The sequence below is a fragment of the Trichechus manatus genome, unplaced genomic scaffold, assembly GCF_000243295.1.
Source record: "Trichechus manatus latirostris isolate Lorelei unplaced genomic scaffold, TriManLat1.0 scaffold00090, whole genome shotgun sequence".
In the NCBI taxonomy this organism is placed as follows: domain Eukaryota; kingdom Metazoa; phylum Chordata; class Mammalia; order Sirenia; family Trichechidae; genus Trichechus; species Trichechus manatus.
This window is the reverse complement of record NW_004444026.1, coordinates 3,713,995-3,735,966: the sequence shown is the minus strand read 5'-3', so window position 1 is coordinate 3,735,966 and position 21,972 is coordinate 3,713,995. Positions and strand designations below refer to the sequence as shown.

Below are 21,972 nucleotides of genomic sequence, written 5' to 3'. Positions count from 1 at the left end.
GAGACAACAGGACACTCAGATAGGTAAGACTAAAATTTTGTAATAGTGACCGCTTTCCCAGAAAGAACTGTACAATGCACAGAAGATAGAGGACTAAAAGATAAGTCTTCCTATCACTAGTTAGCTTCTAGGGAAAATACTGGCCATGGCTATCTTGGGCTGGGTTCTCTAGAGAAGCATCTATCTATCTATCTATATATATTTATCTCAATGAAATGGATCACACAGCTGTAGAGACTGGTAAGTCCCAAGTCTGAGGGTCAGGTGTTAGGCTGGAGGCTTCTCCTGACTGACACAGCTATAGGGGCTGATAAACCCCAGATTGATAGGTCAGAAGGCAGGCTTCTGGCTCACAGGCAGTGGAGGCCAATGAATACCAAGTTCAGTAGGCAATATCAGAGACCACTGGCTCAAGTCCCAAGAACCAGAGGTCAGATGATGAGCCAGATGCAAGATTCAGAGTGAAAAAAAGCCAGCGAGCTTTGCCAGAACATCCATATATATTGGATGCAGGCCACAGACCCAAGGAAACTCCCCATACAACTGGCTCGCTGATCACATCAGATCACATCATAGAGGATGACTACATTATTACATAACTGTCAAATTACATCATTACATAACTGCCGGATAACATCATTACATAAATGTCAAACCATTGAAACTCATGGCCCAGCCAAGTTGACACACAGCCTTAACCATCACAGTCCACCCCTTGTCAACCTGGCACCTGTACACATCTCCTTAGACCACACACAATCTCTAAATAAAGACAATTACAAAGTCATACTTGCACCTAACATGATACAACTAACATGCATATAACTGAAAAGTCACTAGCCCTGTTTACATCTTATATTCTGTAAGAGAAGAAAACAAAAATATTTGATGCACACATACAAGGAAGAAATACCCATAACAATTACAGACCTCGTTTCGGCAACTGGTCAAATGGATGTAACTGGTATTTAGAACTACCTTCTTCCACTGCCCATTCCATATTCCCTTTACCCTCAGCAAGCACCTCAGCTGGTCATGGTTCTTTGCCTGGTGGGGTGACCCAAGCCTTCATTCTTGAAGGGTCTGGGCTATTAGTAGGCATGTCAGAATTGGGTTGCTGTAGTTTTCCATTGACTTTAATCACAGGGCACGAGAGACTAAGAGATGCCCTAAGGGATCTCCTGCATTCCAGACATACTCTTCTTTGCCTCCATTATGCAACAGCAATTCTATTTCCCCTTGGTAGTCAGGATCAATCACAACAGTCAGTATGGTAACTCCCTTCTTTGCCTGTTGATGCAGAGGCATTAGGAGTCCAAAGTGCCCAGGTGGCACTTTTAACTTCCAGTTCAATAGAATCCATGCTGTCTCTCCAGGTGTGAGCATTTCTCCCTTTGAACTAAGACCTCTAGACTCACAGAGCATATGGTCGTGGGGACAGGAAGCAAAAATTTTACAAGGAGGTCACTAGGCATAATAGTGAATGGTGCCACTCTCATTTCCGCCCCTTGATTCCTGGAATGGTGAAGCCTGGCTATGGGAGAAACAGCATCATATACAGGATGCTGGTTTAAAGCATATACAGCCTCCTGGAGAACATTTCTCCAACCCTGCAAAGTACTGCCACCTAGCTGGCACTATAACTGCATCTTTAGAAGGCCATTCCATTGTTCTATCAAGGAAGCTATTTCAGGATGATGGGGAATATGGTACGACCAGCAAATTTCATGAGCATGGGCTCCTTGCCACACTTCATTAACTGTGAAGTGAGTCTCCTGATCTGAGGCAATGCTGTGTAGGATACCATGATGGTGGAGAAGGCATCCTGTAAGTCTGCAGATGGTAGTTTTGGCAGAAGCATGGTGTGCAGGGACGGCAAATCTGTATCCAGAGTAAATGTCTATTTCAGTGAAAATGAAATGCTGCCCTTTCCATGACGGGAGTGGTCCAGTGTAATCAACCTGTAACCAGGTTGCTGGCTGATCACTTCAAGGAATGGTGCCATATCGAGGACTCAGTCCTGGTCCCTGCTGTTGGCAGACTGGGCACTCAGCAGTGGCTGTAGCCATGACAGCCTTGGTGAGTGGATGTTCATGTTGCTGAGCCCATGCGTAACCTCCATACCTGCCACCATGGCCACTTTGTTCATGAGCCTGTTGGGCAATGCCAGGAGTGGCTGGAGAAAGAAGATGACTGATTTAAACAGAATGCATCATCCTATACACTTGATGGTTAAAATCCTCCTCTGCTACGGTCACCCCTTGGTGAGAATTCACATAAGACGCAAGTATCTTCACTTCTGTGGCCCGCTCAGATAAGTCTATCCACATAACTCTTCCTCATACCTCCATGTCACAATTGTCTAATCATGTTCCTTCAAGTCCCTGACCATCCAGCCAAACTACTGGCCATAGCCCATGAATCAGTATACAACTGCACACTGGCCACGTCTCCTTCCAAGCAAAGTGAAAAACCAGGTGCGCTGCTCAAAGTTCTGCCCATTGAGAGGATTTCCCTTCACTACTGTTCCTTTAGGGAAGTCCCAGAAAGAGGCTGTACTGCTGCTGCTGCCCACTTTTGAGTCGTGCCTGCATATAGCGCAGAACCATATGTAAACCAGGCATGAGTTTCCTCTTCTTCAGTCAACTGACCATAAAGAACTCCACACGAAGCCTGGGAGAGGGCAGGTAATGTGACAGGAGTGGAAACCATGAGCATCTGAACCACTTCCTCATGCAACTTACTTGTACCCTCAGGTCCTGCTCACACCCAATCTCGTATATACCACTTCCATTTGATTATGGAGTGCTACTGTGCATGTCTGACTTTGTGGGTCAGACAACATTCAGTTCGTGATGGGCAGCTCAGGCTGCATGGTGACTTGGTGTTTCATGGTTAGGCGTTCAGTCTCTACTAAGAACTAGTAACAAGTCAAAAGCTGTTTCTTAAAAGGAGAGTAGTTATCTACAGATGATGCCAGGGCTTTGCTCCAAAATCCTTAGGGTCTGTGCTGTGATTCACCAATATGGGCCTGCCAAAGACTCCAAACAGCATCTCTATCTGCCACTGACACTTAAAGCATCACTGAATCAGCTGGATCATGTGGCCCAAATGGCAGAGTGGATTGCATAGCAGCGTGAACCTGTTGCAGACCTTTCTCTTGTTCTGGGCCCCCCTCAAAATTAGCAGCTTTTCAAGTCAGTTAATAGGCCTGAGTAGCACACCCAAATGAGGGATATGTTGCCTCCAAAATCCAAAGAGGCCTACCAGGCATTGTGCCTGTTTTTAGTTGTAGGCGGGGCCAGATATAACAACTTATCCTTCACTTTAGAAGGAATATCTCATCATGTCCCATATCACTGGACGCCTAGAAACTTCACTGAGGTGGAAGGTGCCTGAAGTTTTGTAGGATTAATTTCGTACCCTGTAGCATGCAAATATCCAATAAGTCCAGAGTCATTGACATGTCTTCCTTACTAGGTCCAAGCAGCATAATGTCATGAATGTAAAGAAGCAGTGTGATGTCTTGTGGAAGGGAAATGTGATCAAGGTCCCTGCAGACTAAATTATTACACAGGGCTGGAGAGTAGATATACTTCTGAGGTAAGACAGTGAAGGTGTACTGCTGGCCTTGCCAGCTGAAGACAAATTGCTTCCGATGTTCCTTCGAAACCAGAATAGAGAAAAAAGCATTGTTCAGATCAACAGCTGCATAGCAGGGTACCAGAAGATGTATTAATTTGCTCAAGCAATGAAAACACATCTGCAACAGCAGCTGCAGTTGGAGTCCCACCTCATTAAGTTCTTGATAATCCACTGTTACTCTCCAAGATCCATCTGTTTTTTGAACAGGTCAAACAGGCGAGTTGAATGGGGATGTAGTGGAAATCACTACCCCTGCATCCTTCAAAATCTTGTTATTCATATCTGGAAAATCTAAATGAAGCCTAGAATATTGGTAAGCATTTGTTTTTCCCTGCAATGTATTTAAAGTTTTGTCTGTTGGAATATTTAATTTCAAAACCTTTAGGGGTTCAGAGTCTGACAATGTGAACATTTTCCAAACCCTGAGAAATGGTTAAGCTATCCTCAGTGTAAGTACCACTCCTGCAAAGGATACTGAAATAGTCCCACAAAACAAAAGCCACCACATCTGTGTTTAGATATAAGTCTCTTTCCCATGGGATAAATGGCTCTGAGAGGCAGAAATCAAACTAACATTTATTTTTCAACAAGTCAAACTCTAAAAATAATGATGTGTTCAAAATGCTCTAATCCTGGTTATGGTCGTTCTCTTATCTGCTTTTAGCCCTAAGGTAAGGATTAAGGTTTGGTTAGTGTGTGTTAGGACAGCAATTACTTTCAGATTCATTTGGTAGAATTATTTCCACAATAAGGGGAACATAATAAACATTACATAGTCATCAAATTTTGCAATCTGTTTTGCAGTGCTGTTTTCTTACCATATTGTACCAGGCACTAACAATATATTTCTCCTCCATCTCTCTTTGACTCTTCGTTTTCTCATATTCTTTCTAAAAAACAAGCACATGTAAAGATATAAAATAACTAGATATTTGTAAAATACTTACAATTCACTGCTTAAATGCATGGATAGGATTGTGCAATATAGAAAAGTTCTTATAAAACAAAGAATCAAAAAAATGATTTATTGTATAGTGTAGTCAACTACCTCTAATGAATGGAACAGTCGGTCCCGCTCCTGGAGTTGATTTTTAAGAGCTTGTATTTCTGGTGCTGCTCCTTGATTCTGTTTAGGATCTAAAGTACGGATAACCTGCAAAAAGTAATAAATGAAAAAAGTCTTGAAATTAAAGAATACTGTAACATCCATAGAAGTAGTTATTAAAAAAAAAATCAAAGATAAACCTTATGAGAATCAAAGGCTATTTTACAAGGAAACTTTAAAATTTGAACATAAGAAATAATATTCTGTTGATGTAACTTTTTAATTTTGAAATAGAATCAATTATAATAAGTAATTATGAGTTTAAATTAATAAATAATACTACAACAGACACTACTGACAGCTGTTTACCCTTTTTCCCTTCCTCATTAACAGAATCCTAAATTTGGTTCAGCTAGTCGTCTGCCTCTGAATAGACGTGTACTTCAGGAAGTGGTTTTTGACTTGGTTATGCCTATCATTGTGGCCCCATCTCCTCTTCTGCCAGTGGTTTGATCTAGGCATGGACATTGGATGCAATTCTGGCTGATCAACTAGAGGTCTTTTGAGAAAGTTTTTTCCCTCAACACTTTTACTATCAAAATGTTTAAGCCTATAGAAAAGTTGAAAGAGTAGACAAAACCTGTTTACCTTTAACCCAGATTCACCAATTGCCACATTTCTCTTTCTCTACAGACACGCACATACACATACACTTTCATTTTTGGGACTATTTTAAAGTAATGTGCAGACCTCTTGATACTGAACCCTTAAATACTTCTGCATGCATCTCCTTAGAATAAACACAATCTCCTAACTAATCAAAATAACATTATTATCTATAAGAAAATGAACAATTGTATAAAATCATCATTATTTGGTTCAAATTCACATTTCCACAACTATGTTCAAAATGGCTTTTATAGCTCTCTGCTCCAATCTGGTATCCAAAGGTCATTGCATTGTATTTGGCAGTTAGGTCCCTTTGGGCTCTTTTAAATTAGACCAGCACCCCCCTCCATCTGCCACCACCAGCCCTGCTTATTTTTGTTTCTCATGTATGGTGTGATGGATCAATTTTGTGTGGCCTTTCTAGCCATGGTCTTGTAGTCTTGTAACTCTCACCCAAGTGATTGGGTGGGACTGTGCAAATAAGGCAACTGTGGCCCACCAAGGGGATTCGTCAGTTTTGGCTTAAAAAAGAGCCAATTCCAGTGCAAAGAGAGGATCCCACCACTACCAAGGAAGAAAAACCAGAAGCAGAGAGAACATCCTTTGGATCCAGGATCCCTGCACTGAGAAGCTCCTGGCATGAGAAGACCGAGAGACAGAGAGAGAGACAGGTGGCAGGAGAGACTGGCAGGGGACAGCACAGTGGGCTTCCTGGCCCATGGAGCAAGAAAGCTGAGTGCCTGGGGTACCTCTGGGGACTTACTGGCAGGGACTAAAAGAGCTTTTAATGCTTGCCTGAGCAAGGCAGAGGCTGAGGGCCAGAGAGGCATGCCTGTGAACACGGCTGGGAAGAGGCTGTCCTGATGGAAGAACTGTATGCTGAGTGCTCCTGAACCTGCACTGTAATCTGTTACTTCCCTAATAAACCCCATAATCGTGAGTATTGTGTGTGAGTTCTGTGTGGCCATTGCAATGAATTATTGAACCCAGCAGAGAATTAGAGAGTGCTGTGGAAGGGACGGTTGGTATCAGAATTGGTAAAGATGGTGAAGACAGGAGGCATGTCTGACCTCCAACTCATAGGAATCAGCCTTGGGCTGTTGATCTTGATTTTCCTTTCCCCTTGTGAAGAGTGAGGAGGTCAGACTCCATCCTGTTTTTTGCATCACGACATTGACTTTTTATCCCAAATTCTAGATTTAACTGATACTTTCCTCAAGGTGTTATTTAACTTGTTCCAATAATCTGATTTATTCTGTGAACTAGAAGTGAGATCGAGAAGACTGATCAGATTCAGGGTAAATATTATCGGCAAGGAGCCCTGGTGGCACAGTGGTTAAGAGCTCGGCTGTTAACCAAAAGGTCAGCAGTTCAAATCCAGCAGCCGCTCCTTGGGAACTCTATGGGGAAGTTCTACTCTGTCCTATAGGGTCACTATGAGTCAGAATCAGCTCGACGGTAAAGGGTTTGGTTTGGTTTATTATTGGCAATGATACTTGATATCAGAAGCACAAGATGTTGGTTGTCCCACCATTAGTGTCGCTAATTTTGATTACTGGTTATGGCGCTGACTCCCAGTTATTTCTTTTGTAAAAGGTGCATTTTCTTCTTGATAATTTAGTAAGTAACCTGTAGGGTAACCTACTTAGATCACTGCTTCTTGTTCAGACTCTTTTTCTTTGTTTTCTTTTGTTCTTCTCCTGATCACTCTCTGCATGAGAAGTCACTATACGTGCACTGTATTTCAAGGCTTCAGTGAAACATGCTCAGAAAGTACAGTGAGATGCCCACAAATTTATACTTACACTTTTGGCTTTCTCTAAGTATTTTTTATATCGTTCTTCCATTTGCTTCATTTCCTCCTCTTTCTTCCGTAAAGCTTCTTGTAATTCTTCAATTTTTAATGCTGTAGATGAGATACAGTAAAAAAAAGTTTTTTTTTTTAATAGATTGTAATATCCTTAAAAATATTTCAACTGACAAAGATAATAATAAATAGGTTACAGTTTTGGGCGATTGATCTATTCCTTTATATAATTTTCTCTCTCTAAAAGCCAACTTATAATTTTTTTTTACAAAAAGCTTTTCTTATAAATAAAAACTCCAGTATGAAAGTGTATCTATTAAAAAGTAAAAGTCTGTCCTGCTCCACCTCAACACAAAAGAACTAATAAAATCAAGGTACCTACAAGTGTAAATAGCAATGGAAGTAAAGGTTTGACTGCCTTATATGCAACCACACTCTGAAAATATCCCATTTCATAAAATATTCATTAGCTTCCAGAGTTAAGGAAAAATTCACAACTATAATTAGAAATTTAAGGACTATTAGAAAGATGACTGCATACTCTTTCTGTAAATAATGCAAATTCTTTAATTGCTAGAACATGTAATAGGACTCAATTCTCAAACAAACAACTTTACCTAAACTCACTACCATTAGGGTAGTAAATGGCTAACCCAACTTAAAACTCTGCTAATGAGGAAAAACTCACAGCTGTTGTTAAATCTTGGTTCCAGATCTTCAATAATGGCTCTCTTCTTCTGTAACTCATTATTTGCTTCATGCAGCTTCTCTCTGTTGCAAAATACATAACACTGCGTCACCTAGCACTGCTTCTTTATTTTTTCCCGCTTCAAGCAAAGATCTAATTCTTTACTCTTGGAAATACACTGGCACAGCACATATGTGCTATGAAAGAAAGATGAAAAGACTAAAGCAACATGAATGTAATATATCTTCCAAATAAATTAAAAACAGATACAAAGATCTACATTTAAAACACTAATCATTTCTTTTACAGTAATCTGTACAAGATGTTACAGAGGCCTTAATGATCTTTATTTATTTACTTATTTTGGAATAAAGACATTGTAAAAATTAAATTGAAAATTTTGTAGAGGTTTTACAATGCAAAATCTTGTTGCAAAAAAAAGTTGAAGTTCTAAAAAATAGGAACAACAACAAAATAGTACATACCAATAAAAAAGAAACTAATGATACATGCAACCACATGGAAGGATCTCACAGAATGATTCTGAACAAAAGAAGTCAGACACAAAAGGGTATTACTATGTGATTCCATTTATATGAAGTTCAAAAAGTGGCAAAACTAATGAAAGATGATAAATATCAGCATAGTGGAAGAGTTTGGGAGGGAGAATGAAGAATTCTGCAGGGTTGCGGGAATTCTGTATCTTGATCTGAGTTACCTATGTATGTAGGTAAACATTTATCAAATTGTATACTTAGGAACTTCGAATTTGTGTACTTTGCTGTATGTAAGTTATATTCTAATACAAAAGTAAAAGAATGAACAGAAAGCAAATCTCTTGCTAGTATTTGTGTAATATGTGTCATTCTCCCTACACAGTATTTAGTGTGTCATTATGTATGTATTGTTCTGTGACTTGCATCTTTTACTCAACATTATGCTCTTGAGATTCAACTATGTTGATGTGTTAGTCCTAGTTAACACATTTTTACTGCTTGTCATGGATTGAACTGTTTCCCCAAAAAAATATATATCCACCTAGTTGGTTACGAGGGTGGGGAAGGAGGGAGAGGGGTATTCATTAACTAGATAGTAGACAAGAATTATCTTAGGTGAAGCGAAGGACAACACACAATACAGGGGAAGTCAGCACAACTGGACTAAACCAAAAGCTAGGAAGTTTCCTGAATACAACCAAACACTTTGAGGGACAGAGTAGCAGGGGTGGGGGTCTGGGGACCATAGTTTCAGGGGACATCAGGTCAATTGGCATAACAAAGTTCATTATGAAAATGTTCTGCATCCCACTTTGGTGAGTGGTATCTCGGGTCTTAAAACCTAGCGAGCAGCCATCTAAGATGCATCAATTGGTCCCAACCTACCTAGAGCAAAGGAGAATGAAGAACACCAAAGACACAAGGAAAATATTATCCCAAGAGACAGAAAGGGCCACATAAACCAGAGACTCCATCAGCCTGAGACCAGAAGGACTAGATAGATGGTGCCTGGCTACCACCAATGACCACCCTAACAGGGAACACAACAAACAGTCCCTGATGGAGTAGGGGAAAAGTGGGGTGCAGAACTCAAATTCTAGTAAAAAGACCAGACTTAATCATCTGACTGAGACTGGATGGACCCGGAAGACATGGTCCCTGGACTCTGTGTTAGCCCAAAACTAAAACCATTCCCAAGGCCAACTCTTCAAAGATTAAACTGAACTATAAGACATAAAATGATACTCATGAAGAGTGAGTGTGCCTCTTAGCTCAAGTAGATACAAGAGACTAAATGGACAGCTCCTGTCCAGAGGCAACATGAGAAGGCAGAAAGGGACAGGAGCTGACTGAATGGACACGGAAAATCTGAGGTAGAAAGGAGGAGTGTGATGTCATAGTATAGGGAGAACAACTGGGGTCACATAACAATGTGTGTATAAATTTTTGTATGAGAAACCAACTTGAATTGTAAATTTTCACTTAAAGCACAATTAAAAAAAAAAATCAACTTAGCTAGGACATGATTCCCAGTACCGTGTAACTGTCCTCCATTTCGTGATCTGCTGTGTGTAATTATCCTCCATTTTATGTGTTGTAAATCCTAAACCTCTGCAGGATTAGTGTGGGGTGTATCTGGAGTCACACCCTTACTCAAGTCATTCCTTTTATCTTACAAAAAATAAAAGGAGAGAGAAGCTAGCAGAGAGGAGAGGGAGTTCACTACTACCAAGAAAGAAGAGCCAGGAGAAAAGCATGTCCTTTGGACCCAGGGTCTCTGTGCTGAGAACCTCCTAGACACAGGAAGACTGATGTCAAGACACATGGAGATCTCCAAGGAACGCCGGGCCCATACATGTTGAAAGGAGACAAGCACCTTCCCCCAGAGCTGACACAGAGATAAAGCCTTCCCCTAGAACTGGCACCCTGAATTCGGACTTCTAGCCTCCTCAACTGTGAAAGAATAAATCTGTGTTTGTTAAAGACATCCATTTGTATTTCTGTTATAGCAGCACTAGATAACTAAGACAGAATTTGGTACTGGAAGAGTGGGGTGCTGGTATAACAGATACCTAAAACGTGGAAGTGGTTTTGGAAATGGGTAATGGGTGGAGGCTGGAAGAGCTTAAAGATGTCTAATAGTAAAAGCCTAGATTGCCTTGAAGAGACTGTTGGTAGAATTATGGATGCCAAAGGTGATCCTGATGAGGGCTTGGAAGGAAGCGAGAAGAACTACAGAGAAAGTCTCTATCATTTTAGAGAATACATATGGTGCCAGAAACAGAATGTTGCTAGAAATGTGGACATCAAATGTGCTTCTGGTAAGGCTTTAAAAGAAAATAATGAACACATGATTAGACAATGGAGGAAGGGTGATGCTTTTCATGCAGTGGCAAAGAACTTGTCTGAATTATGGTCAAATGTTTGGTGGAATAGAACTTGTAAGTGATGAACTTGGATAGCTGGTTGATGAGATTTCTAAGCAAGATCTTAAAGGGGCCGCATGGTTTCTCCTTGTTGCTTATAGTAAAATGTCACAGAAAAGAGACGGATTGAAAAATGAATTGTGCAAAATGAAAACACAACTTAAAAAGATTTGGAAAATTCTGTTGTACATATTAAGGACATGTGTCTTAGAAAGTTCACTAAGTACATGGCTACACAATCTTTTGTTAAAGAGATTAAGCCTGTGACTGGTGGATTTAACCAACTACCACAGCAGAAAACCCATCAACTTAGACTGAAGAGGACAGAGAAAGAGTGGAAGGAAAGAACGCTGTCTCTTGGAATTCTACAGGCCAAAGGAAACAGGCCAAAGGAGCTACATCTATTGTCCTCCAAGAAAAGAAAAGAGCCATCTCTGGAGCACCTCAGTGATCAGCTACAACTGTTGGAAGGAGCACAGGAAGCAAAACTGCCTTGGTATTAAAGGGTGGGGCCAAGTCTTCTGGGGTTTCAAAGGGTGGGGCCATAGCCTAGGTTTCAAAGAGTCGGATCTTTGCCAACTCAATTCTGGAGTGTGCGGCTGCCGTTAAGGTGTGCCAGAGTGATGGGGCAGCCACCCAAACTGAGGGAGTGAAGCTGCCATGCCCAAGGGGCAGAAGAACGGGGCCTGCCGGGGCTGAGGGGATAGGGTCGCCACTTAGATGGACTAGGAGAATGGGGCTGGCCGAAGCTGAGGGAGCAAAGTTGCCATCCCAGTGGGCCTGGACAGCGGAGCTGAAGCCCAGGGCTGAAAGGCCTCCACCCAACAACCAGAAAGCATGGCCAACACCCAGAGTTTGGAGGGTAAGACCATCACTTAGATGGTCTCAGAGAAGAGAGGATTATTTCCAAGCTTTGAGAGCTAATGTAATTTGTTCTCCTGGGTTTTGGACTTGTTTGGTACCTGTTATCCTTTCTTTCCCTCCAATTTCTCCCATTTGTAATGGAAATGTCTACCTTGTGCCTCTTTTACCATTGTACATTTGAAACAGATAACTTGTATTCTAGGTTTCACAGCTTCAAAGATGAAGAGGAATTTTGTTCCAGGATGGAATACGCCTAAAGTCTCACCCATATTTGATTAGATGATTCAGAAGATGAGATTTTGGACTTGGAGCTGATTTAAGACTTTTGGGACGATACAATGGGGTAAATGTGTTTTATATGTGGCAAGTACATGAATTTGAGTGCCAAAAGGTGGAATGTCATGGATTGAACTGTGTCCCCCCAAAATATATGTCAACTTGGCTAGGCCACGATTCCCACTACCGTGTAATTGTCTTCCATTTTATGATCTGATGTATGTAATTATCCTCCATTTTATGTGTTGTAAATCCTAAAACTCTGCAGGATTACTGTGGGGTGTGACTTATTAATGGACATGATTCAAGTCATGGGCTTACTCAAGTCACATCTTTTATTCAACTCACACCCTTGCTTGAGTCATACCTTTTTATCTTACAAAAGATAAAAGGAGAGAGAAGCAAGCAGAAAGGAGAGGGACCTCACTACCCCTAAGAAAGAAGAGCCGGGAGAAAAGCACGCAGGTCCCTGAGCTGAGAACCTGGTAGACCAAGGGGAAGACTCATTCCAAGACACATAAAGAACTCCAAGGAACGATGGGCCCACAGATACTGAAAGGAGACAAGGGCCTTCCCCCAGAGTCAACAGACAGAGAAAGCCTTCCCTTGGAGTTGGCGCCCTAAATTTGAACTTGTAGCCTCCTAAACTGTGAGAGAATAAATTTCTGCTTGGTAAAGTCATCCACTTGTGGTATTTCTATTATAGCAGCACTAGATAACTAAGACATGCTGTATTGTGTTCTGTTGTTTGAATATACCCCATTCTATCATTTTACTATTGATGAGCACTTGTACTGTTTCCATTTTTCTGTGATTACAAACAATGCTGTTCCATACCTTCTTCTATACGTCTCCTGGTACACATGGATAACAGTATCTCTAGGAATCTAGGGTATACACGTGCACGTGTGCATACACACATGGGAGTGGAACTGCTGGGTCACAGAATATGTGTAAATACAAAATGGTGCATAATCTGACCAGCAGCGGATGAGTTAGTGTTGCTCATCATCTTTGGCAATATTTTGTAGGTCTGATTTTTAAATTTTTATCAATTTGGTGTGCATAAAATGGTCTCACAGTAGTTTTAAATTTGCATGCAATTAAAATCTTTTGAGATATCTATGGGTTCTGTTGTAAGTTGAACTGTGTCCCCCCAAAAGATATATTGAAGTCCTAACCTCCTGCACCTCTGAATATGACCTTATTTGGAAATAGGGTCTTTGTAGATGTATTTAATTTAAGAAGAGGTCAGACTGAATTGGGGTGGGCCCTAAATCCAGTGACTGGTGTCTTTACAAGAAGGCCATGTGAAGGCACAGAGATGTACTGAAAGAATGCCAGGTGTCTTAGTCATCTAGTGCTGCTCTAACAGAAATACCACAAGTGGATGGCTTTTAACAAAGAGAAATTTATTCTCTCACAGTCTAGTAGGCTACAAGTCTAAATTCAAGGCATCAACTCCAGAGGAAGGCTTTGTCTCTCTGTCAGCTCTGGAGAAAGGTCCTTGTGATGCATCAGTCTTCCCTTGGTCTGGGAGCATCTCAGCACAGGAACCTCAGGTCCAAAGGATGCACTCTGCTCCTGGCACTGGTTTCTTGGTGGTATGAGGTCCTCATGTCTCTCTGCTCGCTTCTCTCTTTTATATCTCAAAAGCGACTGGCTTAAGACACCACCTAATCTTGTAGATCTCATCAATATAACTGCCACGAATCCATCTTATTACATCATAGTGATAGAGTTTACAACACATAAGGAAATCACATCAGATTACAAAATGGTACACAATCATACAATACTGGGAATCATGACCCAGTCAAGTTGACAGATATTTTTGGGGGACACAATTCAATCCATGACACCATGTAAAGATGGAGACAGACTGGAGTGATGCATCTACAAGCCAAGGAATGCTAAGGATTGTGACAACCACCAGGAGCTAGGAGAGTTTTGGGACAGATCCTCCCTCAGAGCCTCCAGAAGAAAATAATCTTGCCTATACCTTGATTTTGGACTTCTAGCCTACAGAACTGTGAGAAAATAAATCGCTGTTGTCTTAGGCCACTCAGTTTATGGTAATTTGTTCCAGCAGCCTTAGGAAACTAATACAGGCCCCATTCTCACTAATAAATGCTTTCTGATGATTTTTACCATGTAAATAACTGAATACAACAATGGTCAGAGAGTGGTTTTATGACACAACAGCTATTCTACTTTTTTTTTTTTTTTTTGGCAATGAAAGAATGGGAAATGAAAGAAAGGCAGAATTAAATATTAAATTTTCATTTTAGATAACCTCACAGACTGGGAGGTAACATTTTCTATTCTTCTAGTACATTACGAATATTGGCCATTGTTAGGCTGTACCAGCAAATCTCAGTTGCTAAGAGTATTTCACTTCTTACATATCAAAAAAAAAAAAAAAGATAGCATGAGGCAAACTGCCAGACAACAGGTAAGACAAATCAAAATTATCTCTGTGGATGTCTGGTTTAGCGGAGTGTAACACTGTAACACTGCAACAGGCTACCAATTTCCAGCTATCTGACAGTCAGTGTTTGCAAGAAGGGTTGTTGGAGAGCAATAGGAGGGATTTAGGCTGTTGCTGAGTGCAAGAAAAATTATGAAAGCTTCTGAACATTGTCAGCCTCAGATAAAGATGAAGATTTCTTCTTTATGAGAAAACAACTTTAATATTTTAAATTTACTTAGATAAGAATTCCTGCTCAGAGATTTCTGTAATTTGAGGAAATGTTTGAAAATCTACTGTTGCCAACCTTTACAATACTAAACATTTTATCTAAAGAGGAAGATTCAACTGGCCAAATTCTAGAGCAGGGTCGGCAAACTATAGCTTGTGGGCCAAATCCAGTCTGCTGCCTGTTTTTGTAAATAAAGTTTTTTGGAACATAGTCATACTCATTAGTTATGTATTATTTATGGCTGCTTTCAAGCTACAACTGCAGTTGAGTGGTTGTGACTGAGACCATGGCTTGCAAAGCCTAAATAATTACTATCTGGCTCTTTACAGAAAAAACTGGCTGATCTCTGATTTAGAATGTTTCAAACTCTATTGTTATCAATGCTATTAATTAAGATATAAAACTCTTGAGTATTATTTGAGAAAACAATCCTAAGGTGGTCATTTGTTTTGATTTGAAGATCTTGGATGAAAATGACCCTTCAGACACTATTAAATACAATTTAATTACTTTTAGAAACCTAAAATAGATGTTCTTGAAATACACCTTACAATTTTTATATATTCAAGTGTCACCCATGCCAATTGCTGAGACACTCTGTAAGCACATAATATAAAGCACTATGTTCCACTAGATAACATAAGAATAAGCCACAATATCTTTTACACTTACAGATGTTCTTCAAGCTTCTTTTTTAGAAGAACGGACTGAAAATGGAAAATAGAAAAGTTTACTACTTAATATTTTAACTAATGAATTATTTATTTAAAAAAAAAAGAATACAGTAGTACCTTACTCTCAGTGAACTCTCAGTAATTTCTCTGGTCAAAGAACTCAAAACATACAATATGTTTAATTCTCTTTGATAAGTTTAATTCTCTTTGATCACTCATGCTATCAGCCCATGAGTGATAGCAATCAGTATAAAATACTCAGAAATTAGATATCTGGATTCTCTCTCTGGATTCTTGTAGTCATGGAAATGAATTAAAAAGCCACTTGAGTACAGACCTAATCCTGGACTCAACAGGCAGGTAGGACTATAATAACAGACTTTCCCTAAGACCCTTTTCATCTATTATGTTGTCTTCCTTGCAGCTTGGTAAAATCTGGGATAAACTTCCATAAATGTTTACTGACTTAATTAGTAATTTATGGATATTCACAGGTTGCAAATATTTTTTGTGATGATACCAGAATGTGAATGGCATACGCTCAAATTTCAATATGCTGGATAATACAGTATTAGCTGGATTTTTTTTTTCAAGGGGAGCATTCTTGAAAAGCAGATGATCAGAAATGGCCTAAAAATAAAGAATAAAAAGCATTCTGTATAGTAACCATTCGGTTTCACACTTTAATTTAACACCTGTAGCCCTGGTGGTGCAATGGTTAAGTGTTCGGCTGCTAACTGAAAAGTCGGCGGTTCAAACCTACCAGCTGCTCCTTGGGAGAAAAGACCTGGAGATCTGCTCCCGTAAAAATTACAGCCTAGGAAACCCTATGGGACAGTTCTACTTTGTTACATGAGGTCGTTATAAATTGGAATCAACTCGATGGCCCACGACAACAACAGTGTATATATTATAAATGAATTCTCTGCATAAACATTTAATATTGAGATAAATGGTTATTAACTAATTGAATCAAAACCCAATTAACATAGGCTTATAAAACAAATAGTCCAATCAATCAATAGCAGTGATGGGGTGGGGGAAGGAAAGCCTCATACGAAGTTTTTTGATTTTCAGTTATCTTATTCAATAATGACTACCATAACTGCTTATTAAGTCCATTCTAATACAGCTCTGGAATATTTCAAATTCACTTCTTTGGTCAGTTGCTAACTATTACTCGATCAGTGAACCACAGCGTCCTCTATCATTGCTTCTGCCAAATATAAAAAGACAATAACCCTATTAACTTTGAATTTTTGCTTGTTCCTTCTTTACTATGGAGGGTAAAATGTAAATAATAAAAAACCCATTATCTTTGGTTTTCTACTTATGTTGTGATTAGGCTACTAATACATAATAAAATAATTATTTAATGAGTGGTTAATACGCCAGGCACTGCACTAAAGCATTTCATATACAATGTCTCATGTACACCTCACACAACACTGTGAGTAGTATTACTCACTGTGAGTACTACTACAGTTGAGGAAGGTGAGGCTGAGGAGACATTCAGTAGCTTTCAAGTGGCAGATCCAAAAAGTAAAACCCAGGTCTACTGGACCACAAAGTCCATGCATGATCTTCACTTCATGCTTTTTATGCTGCAATGCCTCTCCAACTCAAGACTGTCACTATCAAAATACGTGGCAGGATGAGGCCAGACTGAGAACTGAGTCAAAATAATTTATAAAAATGAACTAACCATAATAATGGGGTTGAGCAGGAGTGAGATGGGAGAAAAAACGAAGAGCAGACTTCTCTTTGGTTTGACCATCATTTTTAAGTTTTTAATGTCCTTTAAGTATGTTAACTGTAAAGCTCATAAGCCTAAAGGGCAAGTAATACTGGTAGATTCCTTTTACATAAAATTGCCTTAATTTAAAATCTCAATACCATCACCTAAGATGGCGGATAATGCATAAATCAAAAAATTGAACAAAAGGGTGCTCAATATATAGAAATGAATAGGAAGCCATACTTACAATAGCCTTGAGTAGAAACCATGCCAAAAGACAGAGAGGACATATTAGTATGAAGCAAACACAGCAGCCAATAGAAGGAACGATTTAGTAATTCATGAACAGAAGTAAAAGATATGCTTTTTTTTTTTTTTTTTTTTTCCAGAAATGTACATTTTTCTTTCTTCTATGGTCTCCTCATCCTGTCTTGTTCTCTGGAGTTTTATATACTGTGGCTAGCTCAAATTATCCATATGACTGGATATAACAATGCTTTTCTGCTTCCATGCTAAAAACAAATGACATAAAAATAATAATAAAAAAGTGCAAACCATCCTAGTCTAAGACTTAAAGTCCACTGAAAGGATTGTGGCTTTTGGTAACAGAAATTATGTCGCTCTTCTTCAGAGGGGACCAATTCCATTTGGCAGGTTGTTCTATGCATTACATATCCCCAAGATGCAACACTGTAGGTTAGTGAAAGAGAAAAGTTTAAGACAAAAGCATTAAAAATATGCTGGGGGAAAGAACCACTTATCCTGAACCATACTATTTATTTCTCTAAACCATTTGGAGGCATAGCTTCAGAATAAGAGACGTTTTCCATCTGAATTTGTCTACATATAGAAAAAAGCTCGGAAATGATCTCCATTCAGTATAGAGCAAGACACCTCATTAACATCTGGGTAGCCAAATTAATTGACTAATTCATGCAACAGTATGCAAACAGGCTGGCATCTGACTTCTGAAATATGTTTCCTTAAAAGTAATGACTCAAAGCATATTTAATTACGTTGGATTACCACAGTGATACCTAATCAGGCTATGGCAAATTTAGTTTTTACAGAATAAATTTCTTTATTTATTTTTAAATTTTTTTAAATTGTGCTTTAGGTGAAAGTTTACAGCGCAAATTAGTTCCCCATTTGATAGTTTGTACATGAAGTGTTCCATGACATTGGCTGCAATCCCCACAATGCGTCAGCACTTTCCCCATTTCTGCCCTGGGCACCCCGTTTCCTTTTGTCTGTTTTTTCTACCCCTTCCTGCCTTCTCATCTTTGCTTTTGGGCAAATGTTGTCCTTTTGATCTCGTAAAATTGATTGTTCTAAGGAATACGTTCTTCTTGGGTGTTACTGTTTATTTTATGGGCCTGTCTATTGTTTGGTTGAAAGGTGGTCTCTGGGAATGGCTTCAGTTCCAGGTCAGAAGGGTGTCTTAGGGCCATAGTCTTGGGGTTTCCTCTAGTCTCTGTCAGACCAGTAAGTCTAGTCTTTTTTGTGAATTTGATTTTTTGTTCCACATTTTTTGCCACTCTGTCTGGCATCCTCTGTTGTGATCTTAGAGTGGCTGGCAGTGGTAGCCGGGCACCATCTAGTTCTTCTGGTCTCAGGCTAGAGGAGGCTATGGTTTACGTGGTTTGTTAGTCCTTTGGACTAACTGTTCCCTTGAGTCTTTTGTTTTCTTCACACTCCTTTGCTCCAGATGGGAAGACATCAATAGTTGTATCTTAGATGGCTGCTTGCAAGCTTTTAAGACTCCAGATGCTACTCACCAAAGTAGGAGGCAGAACACTGTTGTTATGAACTATGTTGTGCCAACTGACGTAGGTGTCTCTTGAGTCTATGGTCCTTTGCCTTTGAGTCTAGGAACTTCATCCTGTGAGGTGTTCGGTTACGTCTGTTTCCATAACTAAGCCTCTTGTGTGCTCTATCGTCTACATTGATACACATGCAGCACCTACAGTTAATGTATGTATAAATATTCACAACCAAACCTATATCTGAAGGTGGGTGTGCCCCCTTACACCTTCCCACACTTCTTTAGCATAGCTATCTACCTATGTAGCCATTTGTAAATTACTGTTTGTTAATACTATTGCTGCAAGATTGCCTATGTTGTGGTAATTACCATAAACCAAAACCAAACAAACCCATTGCTGTCAAGTCGATTCTGATTCATAGCAAACCTACAGGACAGAGTATAACTTCCCCCCTAGGGTTTGCAAGGAGTGGCTGGTGGATTTGAAATGCGAACCATTTGGTTAGCAGCCTGAGTTCTTAACCACTGGACCACCAGGGCCCCAATAATTACCATAGTTGCCGTGTATTCTTGCATTCCTCTCAGTGTCTTCCTTTGCCTTGGTCATGCTGTGCTGACTTCCCTCATATTGTGCACTGCCCTTCCCTTCACCAATATTAACACGTGCCCTTGACCTAGTTAGTAATCTTACCTCCCTCTCCCCTCCCATCCCTGGTAACCATCAAAGAATTTTTTTTCCTGTGTGTAAACCTTTTTTGTTTGTTTATAATAGTAGTCTCATACAATATTTGTCTTTTTTTTTTAAATCAGAACCTTCTTTTTTAAATATTTGTCCTTTTGTGATTGACTTATTTCACTTAGCATAATGTCCTCCAAATTCATCCATGTTATGAGATGTTTCACAGATTCATCATTATTCTTTATTGCTGTGTAGTATTCCATCATGTGTTATGTACCACAGGTTATTTATCCATCTGTTGATGGGCACTTAGGTTGTTTCCATCTTTTTACTACTGTAAATAATGTTGCAACAAACATGGGTGTGCACAGGTCTATTCATGCTACGGCTCTTTTTTCTTCAGGGTATATACCTAGAGTAGGATTGCTGGATCATATAGTATTTCTATTTCTAGCTTTTTAAGGAAGCACCATACTGTTTTCCATAGTGGTACCATTTTGCATCCCTACCAGCAGTGGGTAAGAGTTACAATCTCCTCAGAACCTCGTCAGTAATTGTTATTTTTTTTTTCACTCATGCCGGTAATGTTGGGGTGAAATGGTATCTCATTGTAGTTTAGATTTGCGTCTCTCTAATTGCTAATGAATGCAAATTTCTTCATGTGTTTGTTAGCCCTCTGAATGTCTTCTTTGGTGAAGTGTCTGTTTATGTCCTTTGCCCATTTTTTAATTGGGTAGTTTGCCTTTTTGTTGTTGAGATGAAGTATTCTACAGATTTTAAAGATTAGACCCTTGTTGGCTATGTTGTAGCCCCAAATTTTTTCCCAGTCTGTAGGTTCTCATTTTACTCTTTTGGAGAAGGCTTTTGATGAGCATCTAAGTGTTTAATTTTCACAAGGTCTCATTTCTCTAGTTCATCTTCTGCTCTTTGTACATTTTTAGTTATGTTTGGTATTCTATTTATGCCATATATTAGGGCCCCTAGCATTGTCCCTATTTCTTCTTCCATGATCTTTATAGTTTTAGGTTCTATATTTAGATCTTTGATCCGTTTTGAGTTAGTTTTTGTGTATGGTGTGAGGTATGGTTCCTGTTTCATTTTTCTACAGATAGACATCCAGTTTTGCCAGCACCATTTGTTACAGAGACTGTCTCTTCCCCATTTAATAGACTTTAGCCCTTTGTTGAAGATTAGCTGTCCATAAGTGGATGGATTTACATCTGGTTCTCAATTCTGTTCCACTGGCCTATGTGTCTGTCGTTGTACTGGTACCAGGCTGTTCTGACTATCATGGTTCTGAGATCAGCTGGTGTAAGGCCTCCTACTTTGTTCTTCTTCAATAATGCTTTACTTATCCAGAGCCTGTTTCCTTTCCATATAAAGTTGGTGATTAGTTTTTCCATTTTGTTAAAGAATGCTGTTGGAATTTAGATTGGGATTGCATTACAGCTGTAGATCACTTTGGGTAAAATGGACATTTTCACAATGTTAAGTCTTCCCTTCCATGAGCATGGTATATTTTTCCATTTATGTAGTTTTTTTTTTTCCTTGCAGTACTGTTTTGTAGTTTTCTTTGTATAGGTCTTTTACATTCCTGGTTAGATTTATTCCCAAGTTATTTTATCTTTCGGGGAGCTATTGTAAATGGTATTGATTTCTTGATTTCCTTTTCAAAATTCTCTTTGTTGGTATAGAAGACCCCAATTAATTTTTTATGTCAATCTTGTATCCTGCTACCTTGCTGAATCCATTAGTTCCAGTAGGTTTCTTGTAGAATTTTTGGGATTTTCAACATATAGGATCATATTATCTGTGAATAGGGATATTTTTACTTTTTCCTTACCAAACTGAATACCCTTTATTCCTTTTCTTGCCTTATTGCTCTAGCTAGGACTTCTAGTACAATGTTGGATAAGAGTGGTGATAAGGGGCATACTTGTCTGGTTCCTATTCCCAAGGGGAATGCTTTCAGTCTCTCTCTGTTGAGAACAATGTTGGCTGTTGGTTTTGTATAAATACTCTTTACTATGTTGAGGAATTTCCCTTCTCTTCCTATTTTATTGAGAGTTTTTTTTTTTTTAATCAGGAATGAGTGTTGGACTTTTATCAAATGCCTTTCTGTGTCAATTGAGACGATCATGTGATTCTTCTTTTGTTTCACTGATGTGGTGAATTATGTTGATTGATTTTCTAATGTTGAACCATCCTTGCACACCTGGTATGAATACATAATCAATGATGTATTATTTTTTGATACGCTGTTGAATTCGATGGCTAGAATTCTTTTATAATTTTTGCGTCTATATTCACGAGGGATATTGTTCTGTAATTCTCTTTTTTTATGGTGTCTTTGCCTAGCTTTTGTGTCAGGGTTATGCTGGCTTCATAGAATGAATTTAGGAATATTCTTTTCTTTTCTATTCTCTGAAATAATCTGAGTAGCATTGGTGTAAGCTCTTCTCTGAATGATTGGTAGAATTCTGCAGTGAAGCTGTCC

At 39.3% G+C, this 21,972-nt stretch overlaps 1 protein-coding gene across 4 annotated transcripts in view; it reads right to left on the bottom strand.

Moving 5' to 3' along the window:
- Positions 1-21,972, bottom strand: part of HOOK3 (hook microtubule tethering protein 3) — a 126,266-nt gene that overhangs the window by 10,756 nt on the left and 93,538 nt on the right. For 2 of the 4 annotated variants that reach the window (XM_023736661.1, XM_023736659.1), the window contains 6 exons: positions 17,279-17,284; positions 15,292-15,326; positions 7,855-7,937; positions 7,165-7,265; positions 4,694-4,798; positions 4,464-4,535 (listed from right to left, as the gene is read on the bottom strand). In XM_023736661.1, the coding sequence (XP_023592429.1) occupies positions 4,464-4,535; positions 4,694-4,798; positions 7,165-7,265; positions 7,855-7,937; positions 15,292-15,326; positions 17,279-17,284 (402 nt within the window). The remainder of the gene's footprint in view (positions 1-4,463; positions 4,536-4,693; positions 4,799-7,164; positions 7,266-7,854; positions 7,938-15,291; positions 15,327-17,278; positions 17,285-21,972) is intronic. The other 2 variants (XM_004382093.3, XM_023736660.1) reach the window with 1 other exon arrangement.